An 18,001-nucleotide genomic window follows, 5' to 3' on the forward strand; every position below is an offset into this window, starting at 1 on the left:
AGCAAGCATGACTTGGCCGCTTAGCTAAGCTGGGTCTGCCCTGGTTGCATATGAAAGGGAGACTAGAAGTGTGAGCACTGCAAGATATTCCCCTCAGGGGATGGAGCCGCTCTGGGAAGAGCAGAAGGTTTCAAGTTCCCTCCCTGGCTTCTCCAAGATAGGGCTGAGAGAGACTCCTGCCTGCAACCTTGGAGAAGCCGCTGCCAGTCTGTGAAGACAATACTGAGCTAGATGGACCAAGGGTCTGACTCAGTATACGGCAGCTTCCTATGTTCCTATGAGACTTTGCAAAAGTTGCAAAAGCTGCAGAACACAGCAAAATCTATGTCCAACTCATCCAATACCAGTAGACCACAGAAACAGTCAAGATGGTCTTCGTACCCTCAGTCTAAAGGTGCTGTGCAGCAAGCTTCGTTGGAGCATTCCTTTTACTCTAACAGATTCCAGCCTCGCTACAAGTCTGGATTCCAGGCAAATAAGCCTACCTTCCAAAAACAGTGGCAATCCATCTTTCAAAAGAAACAATGATGGGTGGGGCTTCGGACTCGCCTCGCCCCATTTTCCGCAGCCTGGGACGAAGTGACAGTGGACCAATGGGTCCTTACCATTATACGCATAGGTTATTCTTTGGAGTTTGCCCAGACACCTCCCCCATCAAGAGTAGTTACGACACAATCAACCCCCGTTCTAGAGGAGGAGGTCTCTTCCCTCCTCTTGAAGGATGCAATAGAGAAGGTCACCAATGTGAATACACCCAGGTTCTATTCCCATTACTTTATAGTTCCAAAGCCGGATGGGAGCCTACGTCCTATATTGGACCTCAGGGAACTCAACCAATACATTGTTGACCCACCAAGTCGCATTTTCACACACACGCGGAGTGGGGTGGAGCAGGGCATTCTCCGACTCCCAAAGAGGATTGAACAAATCGAGATCCCACCTCTGAAGGACACACATCCCGAGACGTGCATGTGGTAGTACGTACGTTGTTGCCGCCACATGGCCCAGGAGGCGCTGTACGGACCTGACTGCTTGTGGTCCTCCTGCCACAAAGGCGGTCACCAGCTTCACATCAGACCTTATTCAATCTTTTGACAGAAAAACCTCTTCCAGGGAAGTATTTAAAACAAGTCCCAAAAACGGAATCCTTCTGACTGGTGGCAGCTGTGATTTCCTGAAATTGATTTGCAGATCATCTATAGTGTTATTTCAAGATCCATCGTGTTCTGCGGAGCGCAGGTTACATCATCTAGATGTCAGGCGGGCCCTGGCGTTCTATGTTAGAGGTCAGCGGCGTGGAGAAAGGCTCCTTCTCTGTTTGTTTCATATGAAGGGCCTCGTCGAGGTCTACAAGTTTCGTCGCAATCTTTGTCCAGGTGGATTGTCTCCACCATTGACCTCTGTTACAAGTTGGCTGGTAGGCAGTTGCCTGACTATCGGGGCATACTCCTCTATTGACTATGGCAGCATCCGTCGCTTTTGACCATTCAGTTCCGTTAGAGGCTATCTGTCAAGTTGCTACTATCTGTCTGGTCGCCCCACTCATTAATACAACACTATGCTATTGATGCCAGGTCACATAGAGATGCTGCGTTTGTCAGAGCTGTTCTGCAGTCTATTTTCAATTGAATTGCTCTAGTTTCAAATAAACTCTGTTTTTCAGATCCACCTAAATCTGCGGTCTGTTCATGTTCAGGTACTTCCCTCCTCCTTGGGTGGCAGCTTGTTATGCGCCCATTGGTGTAAAACGCAGAGACCATGTCAAAGAACTACTGGTTGCTTACCTGTAATTTTGGTTCTTCTAGTGGCCATCTGTCCTTTTACATGCCCTCCCATCCTCCCCGCTGGGGTCTGCTGAAGGCAGACTCGGTGACTGAGGGGATGAGGAGAGGCTCAGCTGCATATGGCGCTGGGGGCGGGGTTCCTGCCCAAAGCAGGAGAATTGAGCTTGTGAGGTTCCGACGAGGTCTCTGTGCAGGCGCAAAGCCCATTGGTGTAAAAGGACAGGTAAGCAACCTGTAGTTTTTTTAAATTGAGCTTCCTGTTTGTGGTTCCCTTTTTTGGAGCCACCTTCTCCCTTGTGTTGATTAGTGTAACAGAGCTGGTGAATTTTTATCATATCAGGATCTATATTGTACTGATAGTGATATGATACTGTTCCAGTGGCTTGTTAATGTGAAATGGTTAGAGAGCAGTGTGTGTGTCTGTGTCGAGCATTAATGGTAAGTAAAATAAAAGAGCTGCTTGGAATTTACCATTATGGGCTGTTAAATCTTCAAGTGGTTTTAATGTGCAAGCCACCATAACAACATGCAGTGATCTGTGATGGTAGATAGAACTTGGCCGACTGACTGGAATTTGTCATGCTTAGAAATGTACTTCAGTTCATCAAGCAGATACAAACCTCCGTCTCTCAGCAGCCAGGAACAAATATGTGCCTTAACCGCAGCCTTTCTCTGCTCTCTGTCATATATACACATGTGCTTTCCAGGTTAAAGAGCTGAATCACTATTTGGAAGCAGAGAAATCCTGTAGGACTGACCTGGAAATGTACGTGGCTGTTTTGAACACCCAGAAATCCGTTCTGCAAGAAGATGCAGAGAAGCTGAGGAAAGAACTTCATGAAGGTATGGACTGCTGCTTGTGTTAAAGAGAAAATGCAAGTGGGGCGGGGAGGAATGGCCAGAGGTTTGAGGTGATCCACAGGATTTTTGGCTGTCCACAGAATGCTCCACCTACTCTCTGTAAGCAGACATGTGATAATCATTGCATCTCCCAGAAAGATGGATGAGCTGCCGACAGGACTGGCTTAGTCTTGAATTGTACTTATTTTTTGTGCATTTCTACACCACTTTGGGGTCAAATGAACAAAAAAGAGCCCCCAATAGTTAATAGAAATGGTTGATAAAATAGCAGTATTGAAACTGGCTCAACTACAGGATCAACATTGAAGCATTTTGAATTTCGAATAGTTTGCGTTAGAACAGTTTGTATTGAATCCCTCATTTTCCAATTTAGTGAAGCACTCCAGATTAAATTTAAAAAACTGGTGTGCCAACTACATCCATTCATGTCTCAGCCAGAACGGCTGTGGTTATCCAGAACAATCAACATAGGGGCATATTCTACTAAAGGCTATATTTTTACAAAACTCTTAAAATATTACAGACCACGTCTGAAATGTGCAAAACGTATTGGTAACGGAATCAGAACTTTGGGTCATCTTAAAAAACAAACATGTTTTGCACATTTCGGACATGATCTATAATATTTAAGGGTTTTGTTAGAATGTGGCCTTATATTATTATTAATTATTTATTTGATTTCCATACCGCTCTTCCAAAAATGGCTCAGGGCAGTTTACACAGAGAAATAACAAATAAATAAGATGGATCCCTGTCCCCAAAGGGCTCACAATCTAAAAAGAAACATAAGATAGACACTAGCAACAGTCACTGGAGGTACTGTGCTGGGGGTGGATAGGGCCACTTATGCTCCCCCTGCTAGGTAAAGAGAATCACCACATATTAGGATGTGTTCTCTAGCCCGTGGGTATATATAACATCAACTTGAAAACTTACTTATGGTTGCAGTCACAGGAAAAAGTGGCAACATGTCTGATTCTGTTACCCTTGGAATACAGTGTTTGGAATCTGGGAGCATAAGACTCCGATTCATGGTCGCCCTCTGCTTTCCGCCTAGTCTGCCATCTGCTAGAGCAAGAGCATCAGCAGCACAACCAGCTGAAGCACACCTGGCAAAGGGCCAACGACCAGTTCCTGGAGTCCCAGCGCCTGCTGATGAGGGACATGCAGTGGATGGAGATGGTCCTGACCTCGGAGCAACTCCGGCAGGTGGAAGAGCTCAAGAAGAAAGATCAGGTGAGCCGGCTACCTCTGCGGGGTTAGTAGCTGAGCTCGTCTGACTTTGCTGAAGCGTAATGGTTGTTGGAGATGAGGTTGGCGTGCAGGGATGAGTGGCCTGAATGCTTTTCAAAGGTTTTATATGTTGAAGGTGATTCCTGCTGTAAGCAGGTTAGTGTGTGGTGTGCCCTGAGAATGGTGTTGGGAGGGAGGGAGTGGTATATAGGAAGCTGCCATAGACGGGGCAGGAGTCTCTCTCAGCCCTATCTGGAGATGCCACCAGGGAGGGAACTTACATAGGAAGCTGCCTCCTACCGAGTCAGACCCTTGGTCCATCGAGCTCAGGATTGTCTACCCAGACTGGCAGCAGCTTCTCCATGGTTGCAGGCAGGAGTCTCTCCCAGCCCTACCTAGAGATGCTGCCAGGGAGGGAACTTGGGTCCTTCTGCATGCAAGGAGATGCTCTGCCACTGAGCTAAGGCCCCATCCCCTGAGGGGGAATATCGTTCAGTAGGCAGCACTCATGTGTAGTCACCCCTCCAAATACAAGTTTGCTTAGCAAAGGGGACCACCTGTGCTCACTGCCACCAGATGGACCCTCCATCTAAAACATAGGAGGCTCCCGGTCAGACCACTGGCCCATCTAGCTCAGCATTATCTACACTGACTGGCAGCGGCAGGTTCCAGGCAGGAGTCTCTCTCCCAGCCTACCTGGAGATGCTACCAGGGAGTGAACCTTCTGCATGCAAAGCAGATGTTCTGCCACTGAGTTATGGCCCCATCCCCTAGAAAGCTGCTGTCCACTGAGTCAAACCATCTAGCTTAGTATTGTCTACACTGACTGGCAGCAACTGTCCAGGGTTTCAGGTCAGAGTTTCTCCCAGATCTGCCTGGAGATGCCGCCAGGGATTAACCTGGGACACCTTCTGTATACAAACAGATGCTCTAGCTGAGCTATGACCCCATCCCCTAGGGGCGAATATCTTCCAGCAGACAGCGCTCATGTGCAGTCCCCCATCCAAATACAAACCAAGATGAATCCTACTTAGCAAAGGGGCCCATTCATGCTCACTATTATAAGAGCAGCTCTGTGTGAGAGTATCCATGTTTGGCTTGGCCTGTCGTCTGTGGCTTGACTCACGAGCTCTCGGCTCACTGAACTGCTGATTTGCTTCAGCGTGGCTTGTATGGAGATGTGAAAGAATGGATTCATAGTTGGCTGAAATGTCATCTTCTACACGCTTCATGCCGCAAAATCTGCTGCACTCCGTGTGTGCCTCGTGTGTCGCTTGACATGTAGCCTGTGGCGGGGCCTGACCGCTTTGCCTTGCCTGCTTATTGTGAGTTTTTGCTTGTGGCATATTTGAAGCAGGACCATCCTCAGATGCCACATGGAACTGGTGTTGCTCAGTGCCGAGGTTTTGTAAGCACATGTAAAAGCTCTAAGAGAATGGAGCATTTCTGGCACCAGTTGATGGGACACAACCAACCCCTTCCCCTGGGGCTCTAGTAAACTTTTGTTTTGAGATATCCCAAAGATAGGATGTCCGTAGGAACATAGGCTCCATAGGAACATAGTGTTTGTAGTTTGGGAAAGAGGTGACTGTTGGGAGGCATGGTAGAGATTTATAAAATTATGCACAGAGAGAGGAGAGCTGGTCTAGGGAGAGGAGATCTGGTCTTGTGGTCGCAAGCATGACTTGTCCCCTTAGCTAAGCAGGGCCCATCCTGGTTGCATATGAAAGGGAGACTAGAAGTGTGAGGACTGTAAGAGATTCCCCTCAGGGGATGGAGCCGCTCTGGGAAGAGCAGAAGGTTCCCTCCCTGGCAGCATCTCCAAGATAGAGCTGAGAGAGATCCCTGCCTACAGCCTTGAAGAAGCTGCTGCCAGACTGTGAAGATAATACTGAGCTAGATAGACCAATGGTCTGACTCAGTGTACGGCAGCTTCCTACGTTGCTATGAGTGGACAGAGAGAAATCCCTGCCCTGGGATGTGGTGAGGGCTACTAGCTTGGATGGCTTTAAAAGGAGCTTAGGCAAATTCGAGGAGGAGAGGTCTTATCAATGGCTGCTAGTCTGAGGGCTCTAGGCCACCTCCAGCCTCAAGAGACAGAATGACTCCGAATCCCAGTTGCAGGGGAGCAACAGCAGCAGGAGAGGGGGCATGCCCTCACCTCTTGCCTGTGGGCTCCCCAGAGACATCTGGTGTCTTTGTTTGCCGCCTTTGAGTCAAAAGGCTGAAGGCTGTCTCAGACGGCAATAAACGGAACGGTCTGCCACACAGAACTTGTAACGGAATATATGATGCCGATAGCACAACGGAGGCTTTAACGTTCCACTCATTTCCAGGAGGACGAAGAGCAGCGGAGACTCCATAAAAGGAAGGAAGACAAAGAGAAAGCGGCCGAGGACGAATCCAAAGGAACTTGTGCCACAATGCCCAACGAATCCCTTCCGCCGTTCCCTGGTGAAGAGGTAACCTTCTTTGCTAGGTGTTCCCCACACACTGGCCGCGCACCTTCTGCATCAGGGCTGCTCAACTTCGGCCCTCCTGTAGATGTTGGCCTACAGTTCCCATAATCCCTGGCTATTGAGTGCTGTTGCTGTGGATTATAGGAGTTGTAGTCCAAAACCAGCTGGAGGGCCGAAGATGATCTAGCCTTGTTCTAGATCAGGCCTCCTCAACTTTGGCCCCCCCAGCTGTTTTTGGACTACAATTCCCATAATCCCCAGCCATAGTGGCCAATAGTCAGAAATTATGGGAGTTGTAGGCCAACATCTGCAGGAGGGCCGCAGTTGAGCAGCCTTATCTAGATCAGGGATTCTTAACGTTGGGTCCCCAGATGTTTTTGGACTTCAACTCCCATAATCCCCAGCCCCAGTGGCCTTTGGTTGGGGATTATGGGAGTTGGTACAACAACATCTGGGGACCCAACATTGAGAACCCCTGGTCTAGATCAATGAATCCTTTGTTTTCTGTCAGTGGGGCCACTTACCACCTTCATCACAGGAGATTTTTTTCAGACCATGAAGTTCCATGTGTTGAATGTACCAAATATCATCTGGTCCTCCTCGATCTAAGAGTTGCCCTAGAACTTGTAGTGGGCTTGGAAGGAGCTGGAAGATGGCGACCATGTTGCCTAGAGCTCTTTGAAGACTATAGCAAGGAGGAGTTAAGAGTTGCATCCTATGAGCTGGAGTGGAGAGCCAGTCTTGCAACAAGACGCCTGAATTGTCCCCTTTGCTAAGCAGGGTCTACCTTGGTTTGCATTTGAATGGGTGATTACCCCCAAGTGCTGATTGCTGTAAGAGCTTCCTCTTAGGGAATGGGGCCTGTAGCTCAGTGGTAGAGCATCTGCTTTGCATGCAGAAGGTCCCAGGTTCAATCCCTGGTAGGGCTGGGGAAGACTCCTGCCTGAAACCATGGAGCGCTGCTGCCAGTCAGTGTAGGCAATACTGAGCTAGATGGACCAAGTGTCTGACTCAGTATAAGGCAGCTTCTAGGGCTGTCAGTGTAGACCAGGGCTTCACGGCCAGCTCTCCAGCGGCTTCTGGACTACACCTTCACAGTGGCTCATAGTCAGGTATGATGGGTGTAGCCGAGCATCTGCAGGAGTGCCTGTGCTTGTGCAGCCCAGGTATAGACATCACTGAGACATCAGGTGTAGACATCACTGAGCTAGACGGACCAGTGGACCATAAGGCAGATGCCTGTGATCTGTGGGGTTGCCAGTGGAAGCAGCCCCCCCCCACCGGCGGGGTCATTCCTCCTTGCAAGTGGCCCCTAGGAGCTCTTACCCTGTCGTCACACGGGTTTCCCCACACGGCCTGCGACTGGCATGGATAGTGATGTGGTACAATAACATAGCCTAGCTTGGAGCTGAGAGCAACACTTGAATGGTGTTTGCTGGCACTGATGCTTTTGGAATGCACACCAGCAAAACTCACTCGGGTGCCTGGGGGACGTCGAGGCAAAAAGTGTTGCCAAAGCTTAAGCTTAAATGATCCTGACTTTGCATAAGATTTTGGCAGGAGGTGTCTGTCCCCTTGGTAATAGGCTAACCATTGCTGCTTGATAACTATGTACTCCGGATATCATTGCAAATTGGCTGAAAATGGGAGACAGATGTGTCTGTTCTTTCCCTACAATACAAGAATTCCCTATGATACTGAGCCCCCCCGCCCCAAATCAAAGCATTTCTCTTTATTACCTTTGGAACTTCTTTTTCCCCTCTCAACTCGGAAGCCAAGCATGAGACATCACTTACCCAGCGGCTTTCTAAAGTCTTACTATTAAAACATTAAAGCCACCTCTTAAGCCTAGTAATGTGCACGCTCTTGATCTGGATAAAGCACAACGCTTAGCATTGTAAAGACAAGTAAGTAAAGACAAGTAAGACAAGTAAGTGCAGCCGGAGGTTGTGAATCATTGCATGGGAATGCAGAGAACCAACTTCCTAAGCTGTGGACTTGAGGATTGTCCACGCAGGCCTTCGTAAGGCCATGATTTCTCCCTTCCCTAAAGCTCCATGGCACTGGTGTGAACCTCAACTCATTTTCTCCCTGCCTGTTCTCTCAAAGTAGCACCTTCCTTCGGTGCTGCTTTCTCAACTAGTTGTAAGAGAACCTCCTGCATTGACATGACCAAAGGCGTCTCTCTGGGAAACCTGTTTTTCGGAACGCGTTCACCTTATGGCCTCTTTCAATAGCTGGTTTACTGGTAAGGTTACCAACAGTCCCTTATTAGCAGGGATGTCCCTTATTTCAGCCCAAAATTGTCCCTTACAAGATGCCATTTTTTTCCTTAGTTTCAGCCAATGGGAAGACCCTATGGCTCAGATCAAGCCAGTTATTTCCATGGCTACAAACGAAGTAATTAATGAGCGCCAACTTCTTTCCCTCCCTCCTAGAGTAATTTGTGATTCTAGGCTTAGGGTTCGGGCTGCCAGCAGTCCCATACTGGGAACACTGATAAAAACCTGGACATTAACAGCCATCCTGCAGGATCCTGAAATTCATGCAAGAGATGCCTACTAGACAGTTCTCATGTGTGAAACCTATTTTTACTGGCTAACAATGCTTCTCTTTCTCAAAAACAAAAAAGCCATCTGTTGTAACTTATACTGTAGTTTAAGCTGGAAGTGGTAAAAACACATAGAGCACTCAGGTTCTTAATGACTCCCATAAAACTCCTGCTTTGTGTCCCTTATTCGCTTGGCAGCCCTATCTACTAGTGATGCCAGTTAGAACATAAGAACATAAGAGCAGCCCTGCTGGATCAGGCCCAAGGAGGCCCATCTAGTCCAGCATCCTGTTTCACACAGTGCCCCTCCAGATGCCTCTGGGAAACCCACAGGCAAGAGGTGAGGGCAGGCCCTCTCTCCTGCTGTTGCTCCCCTGCCCCTGGAATGTGTGACTCCAGTGTGGCTTATTCCCATGCCATTCCTTGTGTGTGAAAGCTGGGGGCCTGAAGGGCCCAAGAGCTTGCCCCCCCCCCCATCCCCTGCACCGCCAAGTGAATTCAAAATTTCCCTCTTTGCAAATGGATTCATAGAACTGAAACACTCAGTGGAGAATTTCATTTCTAGCCCAGAGATCACTACGTACAGTGGGGGTTCCTGCCAAAGAGGCAGGAAGTTGCCAGGTGCGGAGAGCTGGTCTTGTGGTAGCAAGCACGGGTTGTTCCCTTTGCTAATCAGGGTCTGCCTTGGTTTGCATTTGAATGGGAAGCTACATGTGTGAGCACTGTAAGAGATTCCCCTCAGGGGGTGGAGCCGCTTTGGGAAGAGCATCTACATGCTTGCCAGGAGAAGGTTCCAAGTTCCCTCCCTGGGATCTCCAGATAGGGCTGCCTGTAATCTTGGAGACACCAGACTGGAGAGACAGCACTGAGCTAATTGGACCAATGGCTTGACTTGGTATGAGGCAGCTTCCTGTGTTCCAGGGGAGAGAAAGGATGCCTGTAACCCTCTTCCTTTATCCTTTCTGTTCTGACATCAACAGAGGAGAGCTGGCCTTGTGGCTGCAAGCATGAATTGTCCCCTTTGTTAACCAGGGTCAATCCTGGTTTGCATTTGAATGGGAGACGTGTGAGCACTATAAGATCTTCCCCGTAGGGGATGGGGCCGTTCTGGGAAGAGCACCTGCCTGCTTGCATGCAGAAGCTTCCAAGTTCCCTCCCTGGCAGCGTCTCCAAGGTTGCAGGCAGGATGCAGGCCCCTCTCTGAGTCGTCCCAGGAGTACAATCTCTCCATGTTGTTTGGCCGTGCTGGGACCAAGACCCTGCCTTAATGTGGAATTTCTCCTTACTTCTCGCCCCGCTTGCCAGACCTTTTAAAAGCACCCCATAACTCTGTGTAGACATCTGCCTCGGCCTCCCTTCACATCCGCGTCCCTTCTTGGGTGTTTGGCAAGAAGGAGCATCACCAGCCAGGCCCTCTTTCCCTGCATCAAGCTTGATGGCGGCCCTTAAATCTTCTGGGAAGATGCTCATTGAGGCAGTGGGAGGGAGTCTCTTCTCATAGTCTGAACTGGCGGCGAATGTTCAGCTTTACTTAGTAGGGGTGGTGTGGGCGGCATCATTCATTAGCCCTTGGCCTGCTTGATCTCTCTCCTGTAAAGAGTATGTTTCTGGGTGGTGTCCGGATCAGAGCCATGGCAGAAGTAATGTTACCCCTCTCCTGCCCCAGTCCTAATCTAGATTGCCAGCACCCCCTCCAGCACGACCTATTTGTGCAAGAAAGAAGCAGGCAGGGTTGAAATGCAGCTAAAATCCCCTTTCATATTTGGCCCCGAGTTCCCCAGCCAGGGATCTACAAATGCATGCTTTAGCTCACTGTCCAGCCAAAATTTGTGGCCGCCACCAATCCCCTGAATCCTTTCTGGCACACAGGCAGAGGGCTTGGGAAAGTAGTGGGCCGTCTGTCCTCTGCACTGAGGACTGGAGAGGGATCAGAGCCAGGGGGAGCGCCCCCCACCCCCAGCTCAGAGAGGATTCCTGCTGTTCCCTTCTTAGGGAAGTGGACATGTGACCTCTGGGGAGGAGATTTGTGTGGGGCAGCAGGGCGTCCTGCTGGCCAGAGTGCTGGGATCACTCACCACTGGCAAGTGAAAGCCACACTGATCTCCTGGTCTTGTGGTCACCAGCATGACTTGTCCCCTTAGCTAGGCAGGGTCTGCCCTGGTTGCATATGAAAGGGAGACTAGAAGTGTGAGCACTCCCTCCCTATTCCCCTCAGGGGATGGAGGTGCTGCTCTGGGAAGAGCATCAAAAGGTTCCAAGTTCCCTCCCTGGCAGCATCTCCAAGATAGGACAAGATTTTTATTTTTTTGATAGGACAAGATTTTTTTATTGAACCAACAAACTACCAAAGCATACAGTATGTTGCCAAAGCACAATTATATACAAAGTGGTTGTTTGTACATGATATATCTACAAAGATTTACACACAAGAATTTGGAAACACACAAGTTATGAAGTATATGCAGGTAGTACTGTAACTCGGGGGTGGGGGATTTCAAGGCACATCAGGTAATTGGGGGGGTTACGTCTGACGTCCATTTCCACAATTTGTCCCATTGCTGTTTAGAAGAGATACTCTTGTCTTTTTGCACATAACCATACAAACTTTTCCAGAAGAGATTTACTGTCTCATCTGCGTGAACCTCTTGGTCGCGTCTTCCCTCCCTATTCCTATGCACGAGCATTGCATAAATGACATACAAGTTTACTAACCTGATTACGAGAAAGGGAACGTTCCAATTCCCTAGTATGGGGGCACCCGTTCCGTCCCGTTTCCTTGAAGGTTTCTTTCTGGGACCTCGAAAGGAGGTTCTATCGCTCAAACCCGAGGTTAGTTCTTCCCAAGTCTGTTTTTCCAAATCAGGCCACTCTAACAGCTTGCTTACTCCCTGCCACACTCTTTTGGCTACCACACACTCTTTTAAGAAATGTGAGTGGGTTTCCCTGAATGTTTTGCCTAGCTCACTAGCTTTCTGTTTGCAGGTGATTTTAGGGCACTCTGCTGGTCCTCTGGGAGCCATGGCTTAGCCGCAAGTGGTAGTACTTGATGGTATAAGCGCCACCTTGTTTCCCATAAATGGAAAGGGACTTTTTTCTCTTTAAAGAGAGCGATAGAGTGATCGGGTTGCAACAAGTACTGTGAAGTGCGGTGTTTGTAGCGTTTACGTTCTAAATCAGGTTTTAAGAAACCCACTTCTAGAATCTCTCCATAAATTGTTTTCCTTAGCTGCTTAATTGAGGAGGATTCTTTAAATAGATCCAGTTCAACCTTCCATTTTTTAAGTGTGAATAACAAATCTCTCAAGTAGTCTGGGTGTTCTCTTTTTAATACTTGTGTGATATTGCCATTGAAAGATCCTTTCCCCCACCATGCTATGCCCCATGCTGACTTGCGCCAACGCAGAGCAAAAAGCGAGACCCAGGTTTTTTGCAGGAGGTTGGACATATCATGGAAATTCACGAAAATCCAGTTTCCAAAATTGTAGGACATGAATTCAGTTACAAAATAGGGTTGCAGGGCAGGTAGGGCTAGGCCTCCCCGCTCAACCTCCTTAAATGCTACCGCACGGGCCAAAGGGAAGGACGCTGTGTGCCATACTAGACGGAAGATCTGGCTTTCAACTCTCCGAAGGAGATCGAGCGGGGGAGGATAGACTACCGCCAGGTTATGCACCGGGGGTATCAGGTAAGTCCGGATGTAAACCGCTTTCTGGTACATGGCAAGGCTCCATTTTTTCCACATGGTAATTTTAAGCATTACTTTTTCTTTCCAATCTGTCCAATCCCCCCCCCCCCCCCGACTTTTTCCTTAATCCCATATTCAATCCCCAAAATGTTTACTGTATCTACCCAGCTCAGTTTGGACTCTGGGGCCCCTTCGCTTTTACATTCAGAGATGGGTAGGCACGAGAGTTGCTGGCGTCCGGGGTCCATTTTAACAAATACGCTTTTGTCAGCATTTAATTCTGAGCCCGAGATCTTGCCATATTCCCAGAAGAGGTTTAGTATTACAGGGATTTCATTTTTCATTCGATAACAGTAATGTAACATCATCAGCATGAGCTACAAATTTTACCTTAAACTCAGAATGCGGTTCTGAGTGGACAGGTGGTTCGGCTATCCCATCACTCTCCCTCCTCCCAGGAAGGTCTCCAAGATAGGGCTGAGAGACATTCCTGCCTGCAACCTTGGAGAAGCTGCTGCCAGTCTGTGTAGACAATGCTGAGCTAGATAGACCAATGGTCTGACTCAGTATATGGCAGCTTCCTATGTTCCTGTGATCTCTTGCCTTTTTCCTCCCTGTAGCATCCCCTAACCTCCCTTTTTTAACCTCAGGTAAATAAGGACTTTGGAGTGAATGTAGCCATTGTTACACTTTTTCTCCTTATTTGCTGTGCTCATTTTCTCCTCCTCCTCCTCCTCTGTTTAAGCGATCCCTTTTAAACATTGGCCGCAGGTCAATTCCCAGTTTCGATATGAAGGCTAATAGCTTGGGGCATGTAGGTTCAGGGATGTCGGTCCTTTCTCCCTTCTGACTCAGCTCTTGTCAACAGCACTGCAGTATAATGGAAGACCGATCCGACGGTTCTAGGAATACCTTGTTTCCGTGTAAACTTGCGTTTGGCTCGAAGCTGTTTTTTCATGGGGCATCATAACAGGATTTCCTGGTCATGGATTCTTTAAAGGAATTGCCATCCTAATTCTCTCTCTCTCCCTGCTTGCCCTGCCAAGATTTATTTATTATTTAGCACATTTCCTCCTCCCTGTCTTAATGATGTACAGGTTGCTTGTCTTCCTCTATTCCACACACCACCTCTGCAAGCACCATCCAAAGAATGGTTGTCCTGATCCCCCCCCCCCCGCAGGTCCTGAATCAGCAGCCTTGCTGGTAGGGCATAACAAGAGGCATTCACTGCTGCCTTTTCTTCACTGCTCTGCATGCTAGCTGGGAATTCTGAACTCCACCCCTCTTCCGCAGGACTCGAAAGCAGCCAAAAAAGGCTTCAGCCTGAGGCCCCAGAGGCTGGTGGACTACAACTCCCATCACCCCTTGCTGTAGTGATCAAAGGCTGGAGCAGCAGGTGTTGATGGGGGGTTGTAGTCCAACACCAGCTGGGGACCCAAAGTGGGGAGCCCCTCGTTTGGGGGTGAGGAGGCAACTGAGGGGAAGATATAATCATGTTTTGTGGAATCCCGCATCACCTGGAGGTATATTTTTCTTTCTTCCCTCAATGCATTTGGCAGTAGGTGTAGAAGAAAAGAAAGATGTGTTTTGCACAACTCAGGAGTAGGTATGAAACCTGCTGCCATGAGGTTAGGTAGCAGCTGTTAGCGCATAGCTGGTCTTCCCGGTGTGAGGGTACCTGATTATTTCCAAGTTGCCTTTCCTGCAAGATGCGTCCTGCCTGGTGTTGGTGGGAATAGGGAAGGAGCCATTGCCCAGTCCTGGAACTCCCTGCTTTGTGTGCCAGGAAGTGTTCTGTGTCACAGGGATTCCCAGAGGGTGTTGACTACAACTCCCATCATCCCCAGCCAAAGGCCATTGCAGCTGGGGATGCTGGGAGTTGTTGTCGCCAGCATCTGGGAAGCCCTGTGACAGGGAACACTGGTCCCAGGTTCACTCCTCGCGGCAGCATCTCCAGGTAAGACACGTAGGGGCCCCGCACCCCCCCCAGTAGCATAGCGCCTGCTTTGCATGTCCATGGCTCTTAATTCAGTCACCTGGCATCTCTAGTTAAAAAGTTCCCAGGTCACAACCTTGAAAGGGCCTTAAAGAGCTGCTGCCAGTCAGAGTAGTCACTCTGAGCTAGATGGAGCAATGTCCAGACTCTGTACAAGGCAGCTTTGTATGTTCTGGGGCTTCCCTGGGGCCTGAGCATGATCTTCTCTCTCTTTCTCTCTCAATCCTAGCTGCAAGTGAACAGCACTCACGGCTCGGTCCACTCCCTCGACACGGATGCCTTGCTGTCTTCGGGAGAATCCCTCAAGTCCGACAATGACCTGTTCAGAGAGGGGCTGCGGAGGGCCCAGTCGACCGACAGCCTGGGCATGTCGGGCTCCCTGCAAGTCAAGGCGCTGGGCTACAACAACAAGGCCAAGTCGGCCGGCAACCTGGACGAGTCTGACTTTGGGCCATTGGTTGGGGCCGACTCGATGTCGGAGAACTTTGACACTGCCTCCCTGGGCTCACTGCAGATGCCCGGTGGGTTCATGTTGACCAAAGACCAGGAGAAAGCCATCAAGGCGATGACGCCGGAACAGGAGGAGACGGCCTCCCTCCTCTCCAGCATCACGCAGAGCGTGGAAAGCGCCTACGTGTCCCCGAGCGGCTACCGCTTAGTCAGCGAGACCGAGTGGAACCTCCTCCAGAAAGAGGTGAGTTGGCTGCCTCTGCTGCTGCCCGCCCAGCTGAGGTTTGATGCTCTTCAGGAAGGCGCGTCCTCCGCCTGCTTCAAAGTCACACTGTCCTTCCCAAGTTCTTGGCCCTCCATCGAGCGGCACTGTAGCTGCTGTCACAATGAAGTCTCTGTAGATCAGGGTTGTACACTGTAAGGCCCGGGGGCCAGTGGGGCCCCCCATCGATCCAAAGTGCAGATGCCTGACTAAGCTTTGGCCAAAGCGGAATAATCTGCACAGTCCCCTGGCACCCTGCAGAGATGACAGTTCTCGCTGGGCAGTGCTGTGTTTTTCTCTCCCAGTGTAGGAGGGTATCCCTTTAAGTGGGTTGTCACACACACTTCCTCCAAGACAGGATCTCGTGAATCTTTAGGCTCCCATGGTGCCACTGGGCTAGGACCACCCAGTTTCCATCTTTATACTGATTTCTCCCCTGTTCTCTGCTCCAAATCTCTCCTCCCCCCACCCTGTGTTTTCCAACCAAAAACAAAACTCTACTATTCTTCCTACTTTTGTTTCCCCCGTGCTTTACTGTCCTTTGAGGCCATGCAGCAGGCAGCACCTTTGCCTTCCCTTTCGGAGGACTCCATGCCGATGGTTACCAGAGGAAGGCTGCGCAGAAGGGACCACATCCACACGGCCTGTGCGGGAATGTGCCCCGCGGCCTCTTGAGAGCAGCTCCGACGGATATGGAGGTGCTCAGATCCTTCCCACACTGATTCCTTGTTGAGGAGAGCCCAGCTTACGGTGGCACAAGCTGCCCAGACATCCCCGGAGGAGGATTCCTCTCCACATAGGAAGCCCTCCCCAGTCACCGTTCAGGTGCTCGTGAACCGCGAGCAGGAGTGTGAGGAGCTGCTCATCGTGGACCAGGCCTTGCCTGCCACCCGGCTGCAAACTGAGGTGGAGATCCTGCTGGAGGCCAGTGAGGGCGGGCTACAGCCCTCACCCCACATGGAAGAAATGCTACCAGCCCTACCGTCGCATCAGGAGAACCTGACTCCAGCTCCTCCACAAGATATAATTGTAAGTACATTGGTACCGCACTCCCCTCCGCCTCCAGTTCTCCCACCACAGGACCTAGAGCAAGGCCTACCAAGCCCTACTCCGACTTGCCCCCACCCACCATCTCTCCACGGAGACAATTTACCCCCGGACCTTTCCAATTGGATCAGAGAGCTAGTCATAGGGGCATTACTGCTGTTACTGCCAACCGTGCCAGCATTGCTGGACCTGACAATGTGGGAGGCATCGTCCTGGCTGCACCGGTGGCACCCAAGACACCTGCCCCACAGCCAGAGCAGCCTGCCAACCCATGTCCAGCAGCTCCCCCACTTCAGCCACGATCCAGAGCACGGAGGGAGGATGGAAAGAGCTCCCCATCCTCGATGCTCTCGAGCCCAGCTCACCGCCCAGTCCCGGCCTGTGAGTGTGGCCACTTTCGACCACGTGCGCCAGCCAGGCGAAGAAGGTGCAGACCTTCCAGAACCTTCAGGAGTGACTACAGGTAGTCCCCCAACCCAAGTCTACTAGACCCAATCTGGCTTTTCTGCAGCAGCAGCTGGAGGCCCCTCCACCATGGCCACCCCCAGTGGGTCCACTCAGGCCCATCTCTGTCCACTCTCTGTCTATCCAGCAAGGGACAACACAGGCCCCACTAACCTCGACCTACAGGCTGATGTTCTGCCCATCAGAGTCCAACAGGCATTGCCAGTTGTACCCCCAGCCAATCCAATTAGGCAGACAGTCAGTGCAGTTTCGCCCTCTCACATGTCCTGAACCAGAACTCACTCTGAGGCCTCCTCCTCAGACTCTCGTGACGCTACACCTAATAAAGAAGATTAGTCATCAGATGCTATTCAGGGATCAGATTGCCCTCCCTGCAAGCTATTCAAACATGAGGACTTTGAAATTTTGTTGGCTAAAGCATGCAAGACATTACAAACTAACCCACAGGTGGTGGGATCTAATGTCACCGAACCCTCGGATGCAGAGGTCTTTCTGGCCACCTTATCATGTGCTAAATCTGTTGTTCCTTTCCCTCCCCTCTTCAGAGATGTTAGCAGGGAGAGTAGGAAGCTCCTACATCATCTAAGGGTCTTGGGACTTTGCCTAAAGATTCTACAACTTACCCAATGACATCAGTGCGCAGTTGGCTATACCATTGGTTGATGCACCTGTGGCATCCCTCATATCGGGAGCAGTCTTGGCAAAGGAAGGCGAGGAGAAACTCAAAGACAAAAGAAGCAGTTATCTACTATGTAAATCACATGATGCCTCCTTTTCTGCACTCAAAGCATCCGCTACAACATCTATATTTGTCAGAGCGTCCATCTTATGGGCCACATAACTCCTTAACCAGCTTCTTCCTGGTCAGGCTAAACTCAAACAAGGGCTTTTGGAACTAGCTAAGGCAGCGGCCTTCATGGTAGATGCCAGCCTTGACAGTCTGCAGTATTCTGCACGCACCATTGCATCAGGGCCTCTGACTCAAACCATGGCATGTAGACCCTAAATCAAAGGTGAACCTAACTTCTCCCTTCCAAGGAGCCAAACTATTTGGTTCAGCTCGCGATTTAATCCTAGTTGAGACTAAAGACAAGAAGAAAGCGATGCCATCTTCCAAAAAAGAATACCACTGTCCCTTCAGGCAAAACACCATTTTTCGTCCCAACAGATGCCTCTACAACCGAATAAGGGACAACAGAACGCCCCAC

General features: G+C 49.9%; 1 protein-coding gene and 1 non-coding gene across 2 annotated transcripts in view; both read left to right on the forward strand.

Annotated features, from left to right (window-relative positions):
- RABEP1 (rabaptin, RAB GTPase binding effector protein 1) overlaps window positions 1–18,001 on the forward strand; it is an 87,234-nt gene that overhangs the window by 45,950 nt on the left and 23,283 nt on the right. Inside the window, exons 6-9 of the mRNA XM_053274973.1 lie at window positions 2,492–2,627; window positions 3,703–3,881; window positions 6,215–6,340; window positions 14,799–15,263. Coding sequence (XP_053130948.1) covers window positions 2,492–2,627; window positions 3,703–3,881; window positions 6,215–6,340; window positions 14,799–15,263 — 906 coding nt within the window. The remainder of the gene's footprint in view (window positions 1–2,491; window positions 2,628–3,702; window positions 3,882–6,214; window positions 6,341–14,798; window positions 15,264–18,001) is intronic.
- TRNAA-UGC (transfer RNA alanine (anticodon UGC)) lies at window positions 7,195–7,266 on the forward strand. The gene has a single exon. It is a non-coding gene; the product is annotated as a tRNA-Ala (tRNA).

The sequence above is a fragment of the Hemicordylus capensis genome, chromosome 12, assembly GCF_027244095.1.
Source record: "Hemicordylus capensis ecotype Gifberg chromosome 12, rHemCap1.1.pri, whole genome shotgun sequence".
NCBI lineage: Eukaryota > Metazoa > Chordata > Lepidosauria > Squamata > Cordylidae > Hemicordylus > Hemicordylus capensis.